At 40.2% G+C, this 23,080-nt stretch overlaps 1 protein-coding gene across 1 annotated transcript in view; it reads left to right on the plus strand.

Moving 5' to 3' along the window:
- The first annotated feature begins 430 nt into the window (after positions 1–430).
- RP1 (RP1 axonemal microtubule associated) overlaps positions 431–23,080 on the plus strand; it is a 345,533-nt gene continuing 322,883 nt past the window's right edge. Inside the window, exon 1 of the mRNA XM_044390380.3 lies at positions 431–500. Within this exon, the coding sequence (XP_044246315.3) occupies positions 492–500 (9 nt within the window). The 5' untranslated portion in view covers positions 431–491. The remainder of the gene's footprint in view (positions 501–23,080) is intronic.

The following is a 23,080-nucleotide window of genomic DNA, read 5'->3' on the forward strand; positions in this document are numbered from 1 at the left end:
ATAAATATTCAAAATATCAACTTCAAAATAAGGTAAAAAGCTCGTAGGCTCATATGCCAAATTATATTTATATGCCACAAAAGATTTGATTAGAAAAAGAACAAAATAGGTTCTTTTGTGGCCATAAAATTGAATTTAAAGGAAACATTTATGTATGTTGTAGTTTGTACTATTTTTTTTTTTACCAGAATGAGGGAATCTACTCACTGATCCATGATAACAGTCCTGATTCTGACCCCAGCTCTATGCTTTGTTATTGTGTGGCTTGGGAGTTATGTGAAGTGTTTGCTGTTGCTACAGGTAATGCATGTAACAATGCAAACATTGCTCTTTCCTTTGACCAGCACAAAAGAAAACCAGGTTTACTCCTAAACAGCATTGAGCAACAGGAGCCCAGTGATGCCAGGCCCTTTGCTCTGATTCTTTCCAACTGTAGCCATCTTGATTAAGACATTCGGGAGGCAACTGAGGACTTTCTACATACACTTTGGATGGTACAGGTAAAATACATGATTTTTTCTCTCCTGTTTTTTTTTTTTTTGTGGGAAATGGTAAATAAAATTTATAAAACTTTATTAGGTTTTTAAATGGGAGGATATCTTTAACTTTTATTTAAATGAGGAAGATTGCTTACTGGTGTGGAAAAGTTTGCCAATTGGGTAAAGCAGGAAAGGCCTGAGCTAAATAATTTTTAGTCTTGGTTGCTGTGGGGGAGGTGAGTGAACTAATTTTTCTTGTGTAGCGTTTTCGCAGATGTTTCTGAGATATTTTAGTTTTGAGAGGTTGTTTGGACACTTGTCCTTAAGTTCAAGAGCCTGTGGGCTAGCAGAGGACTTGGGAGTTAATCCTTAAAGCCCTGGGGATAAATTGGAGGGTGTAAGGCAGAGAAATATTATGAGTAATCTTTGTTTTTAGAAATAACAACTGACATTTATTAACTATGGAGGAAAATAGGAGAGTGGCTCATGATGGGGCAGAACTAGATATATGCCTGAAGACCACTTAGGAGGCTATCCAGATATGTCCAGATACTCTAATATGGGATGACAGAGATAAAATTAAAGAATGGGAAAAGAATATTCAGAGAACAAGATGGAGTCGGGATATATTTAGAGACAGTCCCCGAATGGGAGAAGCAGTTTAATATGGCTTCTAACGTGGAAGTTTCTAACTTGGTTTCTAATGTGGATGACATTAATTTCCCATAATCTTGCAATTGCAGTTTTTCATGTTCAATAAGTTAACATTCAGCCTGCAAACATCTTCCTAGTTTGCAGAACGGGTAGACTGGGAGGAGAAGCTTGGATGCCTCACGGCAAGATCACAGGAAGTGGAGTCAGAGCATGTAGGCCTGATCTGGTAGCCCTGGGATGTGCCTGCAGGCAAGTCCCGCAGGGCTCCTCACACTCTAAAGTGCTGCGTGAATGTTAGTTATTATCTTAGATTTTTTTTTCTTATCAGTTGAAGCGGAAGTTTGTTTTCATTTTGATTAAGTGACTAGCTGTTCTGACCGCGGTGGAGGTGGCTGGAGCAAGGAGGGTTGCACAGGGTCCACCAGGCTCAAGGCATTTGCTAGCTATGCAGGCAAGGAGCCCTTCCTACCTCGCCCAGTGCTGTGTTATATGTACATTCTCCCTAGTGAGAAGACTACAGCTGGCCCTGAGGTCTCTGCTCTGAGGTGGTGGCTCAGAATGCGTGCTCCAAGTCCTCCAACCCTGTGCAAATTATTCCACCTCCTCCTTCCTGTTTCCATCTGTAAATTGGGAACAGTAAGGGCAGGGCTGTGGAAGGCCACCACATACAGTGCTTAGCACACTGTGAACACACAATGTATAAATAGATCGATCTTCTTTGTTCTGGGTCTGACATGCTGACATCATTTGAGCAGGGAGACCCACACTCTCTGTAGCATATTTGGTGTCATCCCTACATGGGTGGCCTTCAGTGCTTTATGCGGGGCTAGAGCTGGAGCCTCCATGTGGGGAATATGAGCACATAGCGGGCTCTTGCCCTCGCCTCAGCACTGGAGACAGAGCTACTCTGCAGCCTCAGGACTTAGGATAGAGATTTGGACACTGGAGAGATTGGAGCTGATTTCGAGAGGACCACATAGTGAAGTTGTTTGAGATCGGAGTGGTAGGACTAGGTGAGCCCCATTACCCCAGAAGTTGGATCCTCAAAAGAAGGTTCTGTCAGTCTGGCCCCATAGACTGAAAACCCAGTTCAGCTAAAGCTTTTTACTGCTAAAGGTTCTTAATAAATCCCCAATCTCCTTACTTCATTTGACATATTTGAAATTAATGACATAATACTTTCATAAGAACACACACTATAACGTCACTTTCTTCCTTTTGGACAAGCAGTGTACGTATTTTAAATTTGTAATGTAGATTCTGAGGAGACTCAAAGTGACTGCTGAATTCCTTGTCATCGGCACCATAGCAATAGGTGTTTAGTTTCTGATTTATTTACTTTATTCAGTATCTCAGAATCATTTAATAGCAACGTAACATAAAAGCCAAACAGCACCCTTAGAAACATAAACACAGTGAAGACTGGGGCATGTGGAAGTATTCCCTTGGTACAAGCAAATGCTAGACAAGTTTGGGGGGCATGACTTACCTGGTCAAGTTGGACAGAAAGTGAACAGCACAGATCATCAGCTTATGAAAAAAGAAGTTATGGTGTTTCAGGTGTTAGTGTTAGAGTATATAAGGTCCGGCCAATGGATTATTTTATTCCAGGTTGGCTTACTTAGTCACAAAAGAATTTTAGTAACTAGAAAACAGAAAAAAGATCAATGACATTCTGTTGTTGCTAGAACATTCTGTGAATACACTTCTGTTTTTGATGCATGGTTGGTGAATGCCAAATTCCAGTTAATTATACATCCCGATAATAAACAAATTAATATCAGAATATCAAACATGCAATAACTGTACTCAAATAAAGGAAATACAGTAAAGTACAAATGAAAATAATTTTTGTTTTCCTTTGAGAAGGTATTTCAGAATTTTATAGCATTTCAGGGACATTAATATAAATGTAAGTAACATAAATATTACTTATCACAACAGAGTACCATAGCTAAGAAGGTATATGAGATTGGCTGTCGAGTGAATGGATGGTTCCTAACTTGTTTACAGAAAGATGAGATCCTAATACTTAATATTAAGTAATTTAAAATGAATCTTCCTAAAAAACTCAGCAGATTTTCTATTACTCAAAGGATTCAAAGCTAAGAATTTCAAATTTCTTATTTATAAGTAAAACTAGTGAATATGGGTGTAACATTTTTATGCCCATTAAGAAAATGAAGACTGATTGATGAGTGTTTCATTTTAAAGTATTTTTGTTAAGATTTTATTTACTTATGTGTGAGAGAGAGAGAGAAAGCAGAGGGAGAGGGAAAAGCTGGCTCCCCACTAAGCAGGGCCCTGGGATAATGACCCGAGCCGAAGGCAGATGCTTAACCGACTGAGCCACCCAGGCACCTTGACTGTTTTGCTTTAAATAATTGCATTCTTCACATCTGAAGTTACCTGATGTTTCAGAAATGCCTTTCCTAAAGAGCATATTGAAATGATAACATTTGCTTATGATATATAAACCGGTTACTGGGATAAGTTAAAAGAAACATTTCTGTAATATTAGGGTTGATGAAGTATCACTATTAATTTATAATTATACAGATTTCAATATTAATTGATTAAAAAAGCATTTTCATAGTAGATGTTAGACAATGGCACCTTCTTTGACATAGAAAAATAATTTTCCAAAGATCTCAGAAAGTTCTGTGCAAGGAACAAGGGACCAGGAAAACGCTTTCTATTTCTATAGGCTTTGCCCTGAATGAGCATTGCAGGCACTGGTCAATCAGGCAGGCCATACTGAGTCATCCTTCACTAAGTCCCACAACACTCAAGACACACCAGTAGTACTTACAGTCTTTTCCCCTTATCTACCACCCTGTTATTTGCCTCTTAAGTCTTACCACTCTGGTACAGAAGAAAATAAAAATCTAAAGAAAGAAGGAAGAAAGCATAATTAGTTTTCCCCTAAGGCCCAGAAGAGAAGGACCAGCCTTTAGGGTTGGGTCTGGCTGCTGTGTGGCTTCCTAAGCAGATCAGAGATTGGAAGTAGGCAAGGAGGCAGGAGGTCCAGGGCCTCTTGTTTCCTCAGCCATACTGGAAATCTAGATTTCTGAGACATGCTCACTTGCTGGGATGGGCCTCTCAAAAAGAAGTGCAGTGCAGGAGGGTGTCATTTACCTCCTTGGGTCTCCATTTCCATGTATGTGATGCAGATAAAATACCTTTCTCATAGGGTGGCTTGATATTTAAGAACCCAGTGCATTTTAAATGCCTTACAAGTGTTAGCTATTATTTTTTTGATACCCAAATCTTCATTTCCTGGCCTCAAGGCCCATCCATTTGTCTAACACATGGAAATAGCAGAAAAGGACTAATCTATAAGCAGTGATGTTGGCCATTTCATCACAAATGTGGGTAAATGCATCCCAGGAGGAGCTACTCAAGATATGCTGATGTGACAGATTTAGCAGCCATGGTGGCTTTTCCTCACAGAAATGATGACTTTCCCCAGAACATTTCAGTCCAGGTGTCCTGTGAGTGGGGCTTGGCAGCTTTCATCCCTGTCTTGGTCTTCTTTTTCTTTCTTCTTTCTTTCTTTCTTTCTTTCTTTCTTTCTTTCTTTCTTTCTTTCTTTCTTTCTTTCTTTCTTTCTTTCTTTTTCTTTCTCTCTCTCTCTCTCTCTCTTTCTTTCTTTCTGCTTGTCTTGGTATTCTTGATAGGGCTGGTCAACTCAGGGAACAGATATTGTTTGAGATTGGCAGCAGTGGTCTTCAACTTGTGGAGGCCAATTTTCTTATCATAGACTTCTTTGCCAGAAGGATTTCTCCAATTTGGTCATGACAGGGTCTGATGGTGATACTAAAATGAATGCCACTAAATGCCAGGTACCTGCCACAGTTTATGACAAGAGTGGGGGTGGAGTCTGGAGCCCTTACCCGGCCTGGGTTGAAAACAAGGACCTGCGCTTCATGGTGCAGACATAGAAAGTACCCGGGCTCTCTAAACCATAGTGTCCTTTTTATAATATGGGGAGAAGAGTAAGAGTGGCCTCAGAAGGTGATCATCAGGATTATGTGGGCATGATAAGAGACAATTCACAAAGTCCATCAACAGAAGACTTGTGGTTAAGGATTTGAGAGGAACATAGCCCTTCACTGTTACTCTCTGGGGGTGCAAAGCAGGGCTTGGAGGGTCCTGGGCTCTAAACAGTCCTGATTACTCTGGTTTGTTCAGGGCCTGTGTCTTGTTAGTTAGACACCTTCTTCATTAGTGTTGTAGGGCTGCTGTAATAAAGCACAATGGACTGGGTGGTTAAAGCAACAGAAATTTATTATCTCATAGTCTGGAGAATAGAAGTCAAAGATAAAGGTGTCAGCAGAATTGGTTCCCTCTGACCATTGTGAGGGGTAAATCTCTTCCATGTCTGGTGCCAGCTGGCAATATCTGATGTACCTTGGCTTATAGAATATCACTTCAATCTCTGCCATCATTTCCGGTGGTCCTCCTGTGTGTGTGTGTGTGTGTGTGTGTGTGTGTATCCAAATTTCCCCTTTTAATAATGATACCAGTTGTATTGGATGAGGGGCCCACCCTATCCAGTATCACTTCATCTGGACTAATTACAGCTGCAATGACCCTATTTTCAAATAAGGTCACATTCCAAGGACTGTGGTTTAGACCTTCAACAATATATGAATTTGGGGATGGGGACAGGACACAATTTCACCCATTATGCCTTCCCTTTCTTTAACAATAATCTTTGACTCTTTTCAACACAAACTTAATCAATGTTCTCCTGAAAAGTAAGGAGACAGGAAGACTTGAATCTCTATTTCAGGAGGCAGTGAGCTAACCCCAGGCTATCCTAGAGGTAGGTCAGGATGCTGCTAAAACTTAATATAGGTCCTCTGCATTCCTCTTTCCAAATCAAAGGAAAGCTCACATGTTTCAGGCTGTGCTCTCTAGGAGAGTGAGGGACCTCACCAGGCAAAGCCCCACCCCTTCTATTTCCTTCTCCACTGTGGGAAGGATTGACCAGAACAGGTGCTGGTCAGATGGAAGCCATTCAGTTTGAGAACCTCCATCTGGTGGCTGCCTTGTTCTGTCTTTCTCATTAAGAGCTATCTTAGTTCAGTTGGGTTTGCTTCTCCTGTTTGAGCCGTAATTTGTGACTGGAGGCTGGCTCCAGAGAGCTGTGGTCAATGGGCAGTAAAGAGCCAGAGCTGAGCTCAGAGCTCTTCTATCTCCTCAGATACTGGCCTCCACCCCACTTGTCTGAAAGTGAAATAAAGGGAAAAGATAAGAAATTTAATGCTGACTAATTACTTACAAAGGGCTCAAACCAGCAACTATTACAAGCCACAGAGACAAAACCACCTTATAGGACCAGGGAAAGTATGCTGAATTTGACAAAACAGAGTAGGGGTGTTCACAGGGCCTGAAGTGCACTGTGCGGAGCGCTGTCTGAGGAAAATGGCGAAGGTGAAACATTCAGGCTTATCTGGTCCTCCACACCCCCTGGTCTGACTCTCCTGGAAGTTCTGGGGAGGGGGGTAAACAGAGCTGACCAACCCTCTTGCAAGTCCTGGCTGCCTCTCTGGGCTCACCTTCAGCCTTGGGAGTTCCCTGCTTTTCTTCCAGTTGATTTGAATACTTAAATCCCTGTAGCTCAAAAGGCAATCTGACTTTTGCTTTTCCAAAGATAAATCTTAAAGGAAAAACTCTTCAATATAGGCAATTATTTTGTCTGCTTACTTCTAAATGCCTGTTTGACATATTTTGTCAAACTTCCCTTTAGTCACAGAATGTACTATTGTTATTCATCAATTAAGGGCTTTAGACTTACAGAGGGATGCCTACACTTGGCAAAAAAGAGCAGAGAACTTCCATTATATTCTGATAAAAGGGCCAATTTAATATGGGCATCAATATCTAAGGAATTTTTTTTTACAGTCTCAGATCCAAATACCCTTCAGGAATCTACAAAAAGCTCTATTTTAACAGGATAATTCAAAGCTTATCAAGGTCACAGACATTTCACTTATTAACAAGAGGCTTCCTGAGGAAAAGTAAAGCAAAAATACAGGCATGCAGGCTTCCAGAACTTTACTTTTTAACAGGTAGGATGGAGAAGGAAAAATATTCCCACTGGTTTTGAGGTAATTATTTTCAGTGCAATGGTCTTTGAATACAATAAGCAATGGGAAACTAGACCTCACTTTGTAGATTCAGGAAAAAAAAAACATTGTGTGTGGGAGAAGAGTCTATTAAAAAATCATGGATTTGAGAATGTTTCACAAAACTTCAGGGTCCTCTGAGCATTTCTGTACAATTTTTGGAAGAAATGTTTATGGTCAGTGTGATCTATTTGTGATTGCTTCATTAGATCAGGCATTGCTGAAATACCCAAACTATTTATTTTCTGTGTGTGTATGTGTGTTGGGGGTGGGGGAGGCGAAGGGAGATTTGTTTCTAGTGTAATGCATGGCAAATAGTAGGTGCTTTTCTTAGATTATTTTTGCTGTGCATAACTAAAACATGAAAAATAGACTTAAATGCATTTTCTCTCTTATTAAAAAATGTGAATATACAGTCCAGGGTTGATACGGTAGATCTATAATGCTGATACTCAGGATTCTTCTGTCTTTTCATTCTGCTGTGACTGGCTACCATTCCCAGGATCACCTTGTGGTCCAAGATGACTGCTAGAGCTCCAGCCATTGAACCACATTTCAGGACAGAAAGGGGGAAGAAGGGGAAAAAAATGAACCCCTCCTTATTAATGAGTTTTCCTGAAAGAACCATACAATACTTCTGTTTCGACCTCAGTGGTTGGAACAGTGACATTGTCATAGGTGGCTGCAACAGACATTGGGAAATATGCTTAAATCCTTTTACCAAAAATAAAGAAAAAGATGGATTTTGAGATACAAGTAGCAATCCTTGCTCTACAGATAAAAAAAATATTTGTTTAATTGGATTGGATCAATTGGCCGGAACTGGTGTACATGAGATATTTTGTTAACTGATCTTCTCTCATGAAAAACTGGGTAGGAAGCTTCTTATCATACCTTGCAGTGTGATAAGCTGGGATTTGGAGAGAGAATGCTGGTCTTGAGCACACCTCAGGCTGACCTTGACTTACTGTGGGCAAGGATGTTAGAACTCATGTTCTTTTACTCTTCAAGAAGTTGGGTGTGAACATGAATAGTGTAAGACAAATGCTTTCAAGTTCTAACAAATGAAAATCAAATGCTGTGAAGGTGAACGGGATTGATCTAACCTCTCCAGTTTCCTTCATATAGTCAGCACATGGGACAAGATCTTGGGAAGACCCCTCCTCCCTCACGAATTTGCAGAATGTTCTCATCACTCTTTAGAAACAAATTCAGTGAGCTTTAAGTGTTCTGTGTTATCTTTCCTTTCATGTTGTTTAAAGTAGTTGTCAAAGTGTTCTTGGCTATTTTTAAATAAACAAGTAAGTACACAAATAAGAACACACCCTCTCATAGGAACCTAATGACCAAAACTCGTTGAAAGGAAAACTGGCTTTGTAGTTTAGTTTAAGTCATACATGCTTATTCATAATTTCTGTTTTCAGCCTGCTAAAATCCATTTTTTAAAATAGAAAATGGAAAGAATGTCATTAGGCCCAAGAGAAATCTAAATATAACTGAAGTCAGGCACATAGTAGGTGGCTCATGACGTGAGTCTTGATGGTAGGATTCCTTTGAAACTCGCACTACTCTGCTGTAAACATTGCCTCCTTAGCCCTGTGTGGTCTTGATGGGCTGTGACTGACGGCCATCGCTATATCATGGAAGACATGTTTACTCCTTCACTTGCCAGCCCTCCATTCTCCCCTTTCTGGCTGTCTAGGCTGTCCCTTCCCTTGAGAAGGGTGGATGGTGTGAGCCCTGTGCTGGTCCTGCATGGAACATGCACACCTTACCTTTCTTTGTTGGGGTGCTAATCCCTCACCCTCATTCCCTTCCCCTGTTTGCTCATGGAAATCTCCCCTGGCCCACAGACTAATCTAATTTTCCCAGGGCAGCCTCTGTGTCTGCACAGCACACATCACACTTGTCATTACTTGTTTAGAGCTGATCTTCCCTGGGAAACCTGGATTCAGGGTCACAGGGATTGTGTCTTCTGGTTCATGGCTGTGTTCCATGCCCAGCTTGGTGCCTGACATGTAATAGGTGCTTCGTGAATACTTGTTCATTGTCTGACAGATGTAGCCCCTCCCCTCTCATTATCGCAGACAGGTTCCCAGGGCAAGGTATGCACTTGGAGCCCCTGTCCACGCCTATATAGAATGGACGTGTTGGTCCCCAAGGGCTGGTGAGATCAATTAGTTCACTCTTTCCTTATTTCAGATGAAGGAATGGTTTTAGTTTACTAGGTCTGACAAACAAATTACCACAAGCTGGGTGGTTTAGATGACAGAAAGTTATTGTTTCAACAGTTCTGGAGATTAGAAGCCCAAGATCAAGATGTCTGTAAGGGTGGTTCCTTCTGAAGGCAGAGAGAGAAGGATTGGTTCCCTGGCTTTCTCCTAGCTTCTGGTGTTTGCTGGCAATCCTTGGTGTTCCTTGGCTTGTGGAAGCATCACCCCGATCTCTGCCTTCATCTTCACGTGGTACTCTCCCTTAGGACATGTTAGTCTTCAAATTTCCCCTTTTTATGAGGACACCAGTCATATGGGTTGAAGGCCCACCCTAATGACCTCATTTTAATTTGATCATCTGCAAAGATCCTGCTTCCAAGCAAGGTCACATTCACAAGTACTGGGGGTTAAGGGACACAATTAGCACACAGCAATGACTCAGTTCATAACACATTGTCCTCTCTGTTGAAAGATAATGCTACTGACTCACCATTTTTGTAACATGGGGGTTGGGTTATTTTCCAAGGTCTAGTCTTATTTGTTGTCTTTTGTGAGCAAGAACAGTACGAGGAAAACTTGGGTTATAAATTAAGAGGTTAGTTCATTCAGGTAATGGAGCTTGTTTCCTAAGTGTGGAAAATGGTCTTCACATAGTGTTTTCAACTGATTGACATTAGACCCACTTGGCTGCATATCTACCAAGAAGCACAGTCACAAGAGTTCATTTATTTTCATGGATCAATAAACAATTATTTAGAGAAAGTGACTTTGTCAACAATTTAATTAAAGTCACCCAACCTTTGAAATGAGAAGTAATTCAAGTTTGGCCACATATTAGCTGTATGGCCCTAGGCAAGTCACTTAATTGTCTGGACCTCAGCACACTATCTGTAAAGCTCTGGTACTAGACCAGGTAACATTCAAGAACCCTTCTGGCTGGAATCTCCTTTGGATTGTGTAGTTCTTTTAGTGTTGAAAGCAGAACAGATCTTTAAGGAATTGGGATGTGCAAGGTACAAAAAGGAATCAATTGTTGAAACAGTTTTCCTATTCATGATCATCAGTAGATATGAGGTGGTTCTAGGCTCAGCATTGAAGGAAGAGGCTTGGTCCCTGCCATCATCTACTTTTATGTGCTCATTGTCTACTCCATGCAGACAGACCAGTAGACAGGACACATGTCCTCTGCTAACAGGGCACTATTCCCCTGGCCCACCCCAGTGATCATACGCTGGTGGGTTTGTAGTATCAGAATTTGCATGGGTTGACTATGTCATTTTCATCCCCCAAATAAGTAATTTTCTAAGGAGTTATTTATGTGAATGTCTGCTAACATGTTTAAGAACCTGATCAGAGTTTTAGTTACTTGTTACAACTGAGCCTTTGGGGTGTACATGCTCCTCTTTATAATCTCGGCATAAAAACTCTGGCTAATAATAACATCTTTACTATAAATAGAGATCTTTAGATGCTCTGTCCTTCTATTGTCCTGCCTCTTACAATGCTCAATGTATCTTAATCCCTTCTCTTTATTTTGTTATTAAACTGTGACCCCTGATTGTAGGGAGGATACAAAATAGACCAGATGTCTTAACCATGTTTGGATAAATCAGTCATCACCCTTCTCTTTTCCAAGAAAAATGAGACATAGCGCCTTGAGTGAGGGGCGTAGACCCTACTTTCCATTCAGTCTTTCCAAAGCAAACAGAAAAGAGGTGTAAATGCCTGTTAACTGTGCTGTGTCACTTGTGTGGGCATTCAATTTTAAGGATGCAACCATCGTTATTGTGAACAAAGAGGGAGACCAACTGTCAGTGTTTTGTCTCATTTAATATCAAGACTAAAAATAACAACCTCAGGAGAAACAATTAATTAATGAACTTAATTCTAATGTTTGAAAGGAATAAAGATTTTGATAGGAAGCCAGGGAGGCAGGCTCTCAATACAGTAATCTTTCCCTCAAATTTAAGAATTCTTCGATTTACATTTAAATAGTATCTGATTTCAGAACTTCACTTTTTGAAAAAAAAATTTTAAAAGTCTCCTTGACAACATTACAATGAGGCAAAGAATTGATTTGCAGCAACATAACAATAAAGTCAATCATCAGAGTATTTTGTCCCAATATTTTATATTCTGTGTTAGGTATCAGTCACTATGTTAGGTGTTGAACATAATACTTAAAGCAAAACAACTTTATGAGATCCAAACAACTCCACTTTTTACATGGAAAAAACATAACACAGAGTGAGTTCAATAGTCTGCTCAGGTTTGTCCAGTTAGGAAATAGTATACTCAGGATTCACGCATGGAGCAGAATCATTTGACTCAAGCCCTGAGCTCTTTCCAAATACTCTGGGGTCCTATTAACAGGGTCCTGATTTGCACACATGTTGCTGTCACACAGCTTTGCATGAATGGTAATCAGATGACTACAAAGGCCTTATTCTGATTGGATTCCTATGGCATCATTAATCTAAGCCAGGCCAGTACTGGTGGAGTTAGGAAGAAGAGGACCGGAAGCAGGTACTAATGGGCATGCAGAGATAAGGGAAACAGTTCCTCAGAGTACGTTTAGGAGGAAAAAAGTCCACATATCATTATGATAAAAGAGACAGTACAAATGCCATATGAAACTATTAAATAATGTTATTGAGAGCCTAGGGAGGGAGAGATCCTGGTCTGCAAAAGCCATTCCGCACCCCACTCTACCTATGACCACCCACGGTAGTGGGCTGTATCACTGGGGAGAAGATAAGGAAAGACCGATTTGAGGAAGAACACGTGGATGGGCCTGAAGGATGGCTAGGGTTTTGGTAAGAGGAAATTCAGGTGGGCTACAGCATTCCAAGCAGAGGGAATGGTATGAGAGAGGCATGAAAGTGTTGCTACTGTATAAGCAGAAAAAGATGCTACTGTAGAATATAGCATCACTTAGGACAAATATTTGAAAAGCAGCCCAAAGTTTGTAAGACTGGGGCCTGGGAACATTCCAGTCCAGGGATTTCAAACTCAGTCTCGTGGTTCTCTAAGGAGCCTAAGAATGGGCTTCCGTTAGTCTATGAGGTTTTATTTGAAACTCTGAGTATATGCCCATGTTTCAGTTACCTATTGCTCTGTAACAAACCACTCCAAAGTGAACTAAAATTGAAGTGACTTGAAACAATTTATTATTTCTCATGATTTTGCAATCTCAGCTGGCTCAGCCAGGAATTAGAAGTTTGCCCTAAAACTCCAACCGGGTGTTTGGGGCCCTGTCACCTATTTTCAGACTTCCTTCCTGTTTAGTGCTTGCCCTCCTGCCTAGAGTTTGAAGGAACAGCTACCCTTATCCAGAGGTTCCCCATCAAAGGCCACTTTGGGGGACATTTCCACAATTTACATTGAGCTTTCCGTTGCTGTCAAGTACAGAACTTAAACAAAAGAGAGGACATCTTGAGGATCAGTTTGGCTCAATATGAATCAGAATTTTCTTATATCTGGACTAACTCTGGACCTTGTCCTCAGCCTATGAGTCCTATTTTTGGATGAATTGAAGAAGTGGATGCATAACTGTGACTCAGGGATTCTGTAAAAGCAATTCTTCACTCCAAGGCGATGGTCTTATGATGACTTGGAATTTAAAGGTCCTGAATTAGTTGTTGCCTAACAAAATGAAGCTCTTGAGATGCAGAAAAGCCACGGAGATGTCTCGAAAGAACAGGGTACTTGATCATTGGAGGCATAGAAAATGTCCATTTCCACAGCATCATGATTAATTGGTGGGAGAGGAGTACTTTTTCACCCTGAGAGTAGGAGCAAGGAGAAGGAAGACACCACTTAGTCAATCACTCTTTGCTGCCTTAGAAGTGTTCCAGCCTATGTGCTATTTACATATTCTAAGGCGAAAAAAAAAATGAAAGAATATGTCAGACTCTTACCACTGATTAATGCTAGCAATCAGCCTTACAACATCCGCTCACTTAACAACTTTATTAGCAGCCACGGAAGTGTATGTTTGTACTTCTCTTGCATTACTTAATGACGACCTAATTTACATTGGGTCTCTTGCTTTAAACGTATTCTTCAAAGGTATGTTAGATATCAGAAGAGTCATTGTCAGCTATGTTAAAAAAAATGATGTCACGTGAGTCACAAGGAAGCGATTCCAACCAGCAGGTTCCCATTTGATTTGGCATCCGAATATAATACATCACCTTTGTTACAGACATGTAACAGTTCTGGTCATATCCAAAACTGCAAGGAAAATGTTAGAAGTCTGGAAGTAAAAACACAGGGGAGTGATTTATTTCAGGACAAGAGTTAATCTCTTTCCACTTTGGGTCCGGAAATTCATGGGCTTTGTTTCCTAGATAAGACTCCCTACAGCTCTGGCTAACAGGAATAAGGTGATGAGGCAATCCTAGGTGTGGACAGTGTTATCAATAGCCTAAGGCTAAATTTGATAGCTATTTCTGAAAACCAGTCTTGATTAAATTCATCAATGAGAATGTTTTAGATTTCTTTATAATGCTATTATCTATAGTTGCTGTATCTACTATTCTACAAGTTTAAATATGAAATGAAAACTTTAAATAAAAGAAAGCTATTTGAGTAATGGGAAAAAACTGGCTATTTTTGGTGTAAAAAATACCAGTCCCTTCTATATGACTTCCACGTTAGGGAGAAAATGTTACTGTCATTGCAGTAAATAAAAGATAAATAAGGAATCTGCACTCCAAGTTTATGGTCTATGTGATTTTCCTTGTATGAATAAGTACTTTTTTGCTTTTGCAAAATAATGAATAATGTATTATTAAATTCATATTTCCTTCTTACACAGTAAGTATATTATGGAGCAGTCACATGTGTTATGAATTGCTTGTTGGTAATAGTTATGGCTAACAATTTCTTACTTGGTGCTATGCTACTTTATCCCATTGAATCCTCAAACTAAAACTATAAGATAGATATGATGATAACCATATTGTAGATGAGGAGGTAGAAGCTTAGACTATATAATTACTCAGGACACATAGCTGGAAAGTGTACAGGTGGGGTTCAAATCCAGGTGTGTCCACTGTCGAACTATGCACTTCATCAGGGTACTCCACTGGCTTTTCGCATGGTACATTGATAACATCAGACTTGGATAAATTCCATCGAGGAGAAACTTGGTAGACATTTTCAGAAAGGAGAAATTGGAAACATTGAAATATTTTCTAAATATAGAGTGAGAAATGGCTCAGAGGAATCAAGTAATTTCTTAAAGAATATTAGTTGACAAAAATTAGTTGAAAGTGTACAAAAGTAATTCTGTATTTCATTTCTTTTACCTTGGATTTTTGCTCTGGAAATGAAATATTTTTAAATTTCTTACAAGGGTCCCAGAATGTTGTGGTTCCTTTCAAATAAAAATATCTTATATTATGGCTTCACAAAATGAGCTGCTCTGTTCTTTGGTCCAGTGAATCAAAGGAAGGACCCTAGCATTTGTTAAGCACAAGACACTGTGCTAAGCAAGTTACTTCATTTGATTCTCACAGCACACTGTGAGCTGGGTATTAGAGTAGACATTTTTCAGCTGACAAAACAGTCTTAGGAAAGTTAGGTGCCTCAACACAAGTTATATATGCTATAAGCCATAGGGCTGGTATTCCAACTCATGTCTGCCACGCCCTTCTTAGAAATAGATTTATTGTCCCTTGAAAAATGAGGGGAATGAAATAGTTTTCCCAAATAAGCAGATTCTTAATTAACTTTCTAATTCTTTTTGTTCCAATGCTTCATTCTGAAGGTTGGATATACAGTCAACGAGAATTCCAATTCAAAATCTGCAGCAAGTTTGAAGAGCTGTGTTGGTGTGTTGTTTCAAGAACTGCCAATCTAATCAACATAGCTTTTGTCTAGGAAAGTGAAGTCAGGGGCTCGAAGTGTCCAGATTTCCACTTGTGTTATCTCAGTAGACACACAGCTGCAAATCAGTAGCTACAGTCAGGTTTTTTTGATTATTCTCAACATTTCCTTCCAAATGAGGGAGAAAACTAAAAAAAGTGATGTTGAGTCTAGTCAGCACATTTTACCCATAAAGATTCAAGAAGCTGAAATGTAGGATCAATTCTGAAGGCCCAAGAGCAGGGAGGTGTTAATGACTCACCTTCCTGGGCAGATGTGCTCCTCCCTTGTCACTTTGGTTAAGGAAGACTTTGGTGACTCGTGGCATATCTCCATCCTTTGTTAATCTGGGGCGTTTGGGATTATTGAGTCACCTGCAGTGTCTTTCTTCTCCCTTAATCTGCTCAGACCCTGATCCAAGCCTTGGATAGATCCAGGATCCCTGAAGCCACCACGGAATGATCAGCAACATGACTGCTGAGTATCAGAAACTGCTGTTCCCTGGCCCTGGTCACTCCCCATTTAGGGAAGCTGGGAACTTTAGCCTCTGAGTCTAGGTTCCTCATTCCCACAAGTTAACTCCATTCACCAACCCCTTCCTTAAAATCGGTCTACACACCTACAATGTTCACCGACTTCTCTCCGAGCCTGTCTCCAGAACTTTTAGAGGCAGTTTATCTCCTGGCAAGTGTAGTATTCTGCTTCATCCTTGTCTTCAAGGATGTTAGTATGTTATGGAGCAGTCTGTTTGGACTTGGAGAGCCCCAGACTGGGTGTTGATACTCTCTGACAATGATGCAGCAATAACAGCAGAGGGCAGCAGAAAAAGCAAGGGTTTGAGCCAGAAGGACTTAACTGAAATATTGGCTCCAACATGCATTTAAATGGCCAGGGGACCCAAGACAAGTCTCAGTTTCCTCATATGTAGAATGAGAGAAATAACTGCTGTGTGGGGTTGTTGTAAGGTCACAGTCAATGCATATAAAGCACTTGGCTTAATGACTGGTATGTATTAGCCATTTAATAACTGGTAGTGTTTATCATGTCTTTCAATGAACTGTTTGGACTGTGGGAAGCAAAATGTAATTTAGACATACTTAAGCCTCTGGCATGGTTTGCAACATTGAAAACAAGGAAACTAGGACTTGAGTTCTTCTGTACCAGCCCAGGGATCTTTAGAGAATGCTTATCCTTTGGTAAGGTCACATTCTCAGCTTTCTTAGGTATTTTAAAGGTAGATTTGACAAGGGAGAAGAAATTCTCCCTCTAGTACTGTATCTGGATGGTGCAGCCAGAAAGGCCAAGAAAACCTTTGGAGCCTCCTGGAAAGTTAGATTTAGGCTGAAGAACTGGAAGGGTTGACAACTTACAGAGGTTTGTTAGACAGCAGAATAGCTTTACAAATGAAGTGCCTGAAGCCAAAACTGTTAGGTCATCTAAAATTAGACTGGAAAATGCTTGAGAGTGAGCTATGCTGGCAGGGAATTGAACAAGGTGGCCTAAGGACTTTTTCTATTTCTAATTTCTGTAAGTCTATAGAAAGATCTTTCTTTTCTGTATTTTCGAATTTATTTTTTTTTCTTTAGCCTGAGTTTTTTTTTCTCTCAGATACATTTATAAATTCTACTTACAAAGCTTAAAATTACAGCAAAAATGCCATTTCATACTGTTAAGTTTAGTCCATTTTAAATCTTGTCTTGCAAATTTCTCCTCCTACAAAGCAAAGCTGTCCCATCATGTTGCCTTATGGCCATTGCTATTTTTGAATTACATTTAGAGTAGAGTTAATCCACCTTTGATAAGGAATTTAATATCCATTGGCAGGTCAGCTTGTGACTTTATGCTGTGAATATAGCTGCAGATTATGGAGCATCTTTCATTTTAAATTATTCCCTGGGATGGAAAGCCAGTCCAAATGCAGAATACTTTGTGGTATAAAGATTAAAGCAGCAAACTTGCAGAAACAATGCTTCCGCAGTGGACAAGTCTTTCAGGATGGACTCTCACAGAGGAGTGCAATTGGTTGTGAGCATATGGAAGGGAGTTGGGTGTGAAAAAGCAAATACAAGAATGGAGAAGCAATGAGAGGGACCCAGAGAACATTAATCATGGCACTGAGGTTCAGAGCTGGGTGGGCTCAGAATCCAGTCTGGTACAGGAAGCAAATTTTGAAGATTAGAGCAAGAAATTGGACTGGGGTTTAGTAAGTAGCTGCAGTGTTAGGATCTCACCATGGCAGGAGGCAGGACCCAAGAAGCAACTGGATAATGGGCTTTGGCAATAGAAAAGGACACAAGCTGACATTTCAGTTTAGCCCGAAGTTTTATAATTGTCATGTTAGGTCACGAGCCAGTGTCAGCAGCCTGTAGGTGTAGGTAAGTGAGAATATTGGGGAGACATGCTATCGAGTGAGATTTACAGGAAGAAAGAAGGTTGCTGACTTGATAACAGCTCAAGACACAGGTCTACTTTGATTTCAGTGTCCCTTGGTTTTTAGTTTTTACTCAGATACTGGATCTTCCATCTGGGAAGTAAAATGTAAGGGAATTAAACAAACACTTCTAGAATGTCTACCATTTGAATAGGATTTGGCTGGCACTTTCATATGCTACTCCTTGAACTGTAACAGGAGCCTATGACATGTTATTTTTATTTCTATTTTATAGAAGATGGGGGGCTCAGATGGGTAAGTAATTCACCCTAGTGCAAACAATTAATAAGTGGTGGCCTTTATTTTTTTATTTTACTTTTATTATTTTTTTAATGATTTTATTTATTTATTTGACAGAGATAGAGACAGCCAGCGAGAGAGGGAACACAAGCAGGGGGAGTGGGAGAGGAAGAAGCAGGCTCATAGCGGAGGAGCCTGATGTGGGGCTCCATCCCATAACGCCGGGATCACGCCCTGAGCCGAAGGCAGACGCCTAACCGCTGTGCCACCCAGGTGCCCCAAGTGGTGGCCTTTAGATACAGTTCCAGGTCTGCACGATTCTAAAGTCCTCACTGTTTCCACTCCACCATGTTGCTTCCTATGGAGGCTGAGTGACTCTGGAGGCTGGGTTTGGCATTAAGCATTAGCTGCTGTTGACTTCCTCCCTGCCTGCATCTCCTTCTCCTTCTACTAATCACTTAAAGATCCATTCTTTCATTTTTCCTCCAATTTAAAAAAAATAGACTTCATTTTTTAGAGCAGTTTACGGTTCATGGCAAAATTGAGCAAAAGGTACAAAGACTTCCCATCACTACTGTAGTAACTACCTAACAAGGCTCCAGCATCTACAGCAGTTCTAACATTCATCCTCCTCATAGCAACCAGAGTGAACTTTCTAAAACGTAAATCAGATTACTTGGTAAGTAAACTCCAAACTCCTTACCATTGCCTAAACAGCGCTGAACAATCTGGTCTTTTTCTATTCCTCTGATGTCACCTTTGTTTACTCTCTACTTTGTTCATATTTTTCAGCCATACTGACCTCATTTCTGTCTCAGGGCCTTCGCACATGATGTCCCTTCAGTTTGGAACACATTTCTTCTTTATCTTTGCATAGCATTTTTTTGTCCTTCAGATTTAAGTTTCATCTTAAATGTCCCCTTCTTAGAGAGGACTTCTCTGAGAAACTGAGTGGCCCTTACCACTTTCTACTAAATTAACCTATTTTATCTTTTTAAAATCAGTTCTGCATCTGAAATTATCTTATTTACTATTTTTTTTCTTTCTTCTTGTTTTAGTTTCTAATGACACAGAAAATCATCCCAAAGTTAGTGGCTAAAACAACCACTTACTGAGCTCACAGTTCTTTGGGTGAGCCAACTGGACTGGGCTCAAGTGAGTGACCTTCTGGGTTAGACTGGGCTTACTCATGCATCTATGGTCAGGTAGGTAGCTCTGCTTCTGAGGGCTGGTTGCCTGTTGGCTGGGGTGACTGTGGCACCTGGACTAGGTTTGTCTCATCATCTAGTAGGCCAGCCCAGGTTTTTCATATAGTGGATAATAGGATTCTCAGAACAGAGTATACCAGTTCTCTTGAGGTTTTTGTGCTGGCATAATGTCACTTCTGCCTCATTCTATTGGTCAAAGCTGCCCAAATTCAAAGGGTGGGGAATAGACACCACCTCTTGATTTACAGATTACATTGTAATGGAGTGTGGCTATAGGGAAGGAATACATAATGGTAATAATTTTTTGCAAATAACCCACCATAGTAGTGTGTATTTGTAATTTATTTTAGGTTCTTAGCATCTGAATCCCTTTTAGAGTTTGGGAGATTACCCACCTTATGGATCTTCCTAGGGCAAGGATTATTTCTTCCTTGAGGAACCAAACAAGTTATATAATTTTTCATTTTTTCCCCCTTAAGGCACAGACACTTGCACAGGTTGGAAGTGAACAATGTAGGTCAGTAGGTTCCTGTGGAATTGGTTTTTTGGTAAGGGTGACAGCAAAGGTGACTGTTCTAGGTTGGTCTTATTTGCAGTATAGTTGTTTTCCTGGTAGAAAAGCAACAAGAATGCAAGCTGTAACACCTCAGGCTCTGTGACAGGCAGGTGATTTCCTCATCAGGCCAATTCTTTATTTTATTAATTAATTAATTAATTAATTTATTTATAGATTTTATTTATTTATTTGAGAGAGAGAGAAAGAGAGCATGCATGAGCAGAGGGGAGGGGCAGAGGGAGAGGGGAGAGAAGGGGCAGAGGGAGAGGGACAAGTAGGTTCCCCGCTGAGCAGGGAGTCTGAAGTAGGGCTGGATCCTAGGACCCCAAGACCATGACTTGAGCCAAAGGCAGATGTTTAACCGACTGAGCCACCCAGGTGGCTCATCAGGCCAGTTCTATGAAAGGTTTTGTATGTTGTTTCTGGAATCTTAAGTTTGAGCCTCATTCTTTAGACCTCTCACAGATCTTGTGAACCACTCGATATTCTTTAAAGCACTCCTTTTCTTTGTAATCCTCCAGGGTCAGATTTTGTTGCTTTCCACAAAGAGTTCTCTTCCAGCAGTTGGTATCAGGAATGGAGTTATTTTTTCTTATGTAACAGGAAGAGTTAGGTGGTTGCTAGGTTAGCCCAGCTGCTCACACAGCTATCAGGATTCTTCTATCTTCCTCCTTGGCCGTCCTTAGTGTGTGTTTTATCTTTACGTTGTTGCCTCCTGCTAGCTCCATGTATTACTTTCATGTTCCAGGCAGGAAGGGATGACACCAGTTATGTCTGTTTCTTTTATTTAAAAAAGCAAAAGTTTCTAGAAGTGCCCCTTTAGATTTTCCCTTACACTGCCTTGGCCTAAATAAGATCCCTTAGATTACCAACTTGAGAGACTGGAAGTTGAGTATCTGACTCTCTAACCCCTCTGAGGAAGGCACAAAGGGAGGAAGCTAGAGAGTGTGTGTTGAACAAAATGATGGCCAGTGCTCCTCGCATTCTTAGTCACCCTTTTTACAATGAGGGTTCCTGGAGACCAGAGGCTGTGCTTCATTCATTGCTGTCTCTCAAGTGCTTAGAACAGTGCTCAGCAATTCATTGACTGAGTGGCAATAGCTGGAGATTCTTTCTTTAAAATTTATCTCATTTTTTACTTTCATTACAGAACTACCATTTTATTCCAGGCCAATTTTTAAAGATTTGTTTATTACAGATCTGTTTTTATGTTATATTTCTCTCCCTAGTCTTTTCCATCCTCTATCTGCATTACATTCTGCTACTAGCATATCATCATGAATATTATTTTTGTCTTGTCCTTTTTTTCTTCTCAAAAATCTGTGTTAGTGTTGTAGTAAATCTCAATCTCTCAGCCTGGGATTCAACTCCTTGCATTAGCTGTCTGTTACTTCTCCTACATCAACAACTTAGTTGGTAAGCACTCACAAATCCAGATAATCTTATGGCCATCTGGTATATGCTGTCATAGCCAGTGTATGCAGAGTGACAGACTGCAGGGCTCAGACGGGGAAAGGCAGAAGGCTTCCCTGTGAAGGGAATAGGTGACATACAGGGAAGACCCTCAATATAGGATGGGCTGCCATGTCATTTTATTGAAAGGGGTAGGGGCAGTTATCATTCACTTTGAACTTGTACTTAGTCTACAATCTCATTGGTAGAACTCATATAAGGCAGGGGGTCTGAGTGGGTTAAAGCAGGACTGGGCTAGCTCAGTCCAGTAAGTGGGGTGCTTGTGCAGTCTTTTTGAGAACTGGAGCATGAACCTGGATCAAGAACAGCAGATTGAAACACAGACTGGTCCACAGGGCAGAGAGTACAGGGAAGGCTGAAGGTCAGGGGCATGTAGGTGTCCAAGGGCTCCCTGTCTAGCTGAGCAGGAACCAAGCCATTCCTAAATCCCTAGAGTGGAAAGGACCATGGAGAGTCAGCCTTTGGTCTTGTTAGTCTGAGACTGGGGAGGTTGAGTCTATAATTTGTGGGACCTCACTGTTGGCAGCCAGACCATGTTGGATCATGCAGGGAATGACCGCATTTTCCACTTGCTTTCTTTTCTCTACTTTTATAAATGTTCCACTTTTTGTTAGAAACATGTTAGAAACACTCTTTTCTGGTGTGCTTAGAAGGAGATTTTGAAAAACTATGGGGGGCAATTATGATATATCTCAATTTATTTGATAAAAAATAATTTGAACCATTTTCACAATTAAACAGTATAGACACAGATAAATTTGACATGATGTTTGTCAGGCAAAATTAAGAGTTAAATTTCAAACTTTGATTTAAATTCCAATCTATGATTATACATTCATTCATTTCATTAGGGGTGCTAAGATGCAAAAAACAGAAATAGAGAATTCTAAGACAAATCAAGGGCCACGAGAGACAATGTAATCATTATGGAAGTTGTTCATTGAAGATACATGTACTAAGAATTTAAACTGAATTCAGAAATTTCCATTTTTATAATGAGTTAAAAAGACCATGCTTGAGATTTAAAAAAAAAATTCTATAACAGGAAAGGAAAGTTCTTGATGATAGCATTTGGTGTTAAGGATTAGAATAAAACTGCTGTTTGGAGAGAATATCTAAATGTCTTCTTTCATAAGGTAAGAATGTCAACTCAGGGGTGACTGGGTGGCTCAGTCGTTAAGCGTCTGCCTTCGGCTCAGTGATCCCGGCGTTCTGGGGTCGAGCCCTGCATCAGGCTCCTTTGCTGGGAGGCTGCTTCTTCCTCTTCCACTCCCCCTGCTTGTGTTCCCTCTCTCGCTGGCTGTCTCTCTCTCTCTCTCAAATAAATAAAATCTTCAAAAAAAAAAAAAAGAGAATGTCAACTCAGTCTAAAAGAATTTCAAGGTATTTTTCTCACTTAAAAAATAACCTATATCTCTCTTAAAATAAATAAATCCTTCTGCATAGTGTACTTTTATTCAAGAATGTCTGTGTTTTCTAAGCAATATGGATCCTCCAAACATTTTAAACTAACAGTCTGATCACATGGATAGATTGAAACTTTTCAGTGTCATTGTTTCATAGCAAATTGGAATCTTCAAGCACCTAAATATTTTCCTGTGGCAGGGGCTAAGAATACATTAGGGGAGTTTACCCCAAATCATTCTTTTCACTGGCAGCTTCGAACAATTGATTTGAAATCCCAAGAACTGCTTATCAATTGAGACAGAAAATTATAAGCCTGGGTTTATTTACCTGATTATTTTAAGTAGAAACTTTGCTTTATTGTTTTGCTAATGTATTTAGGAACAATTTTGTGTACTGACTAGTCTCTTA

Source organism: Ursus arctos, unplaced genomic scaffold, assembly GCF_023065955.2.
Source record: "Ursus arctos isolate Adak ecotype North America unplaced genomic scaffold, UrsArc2.0 scaffold_6, whole genome shotgun sequence".
Lineage (NCBI taxonomy): Eukaryota > Metazoa > Chordata > Mammalia > Carnivora > Ursidae > Ursus > Ursus arctos.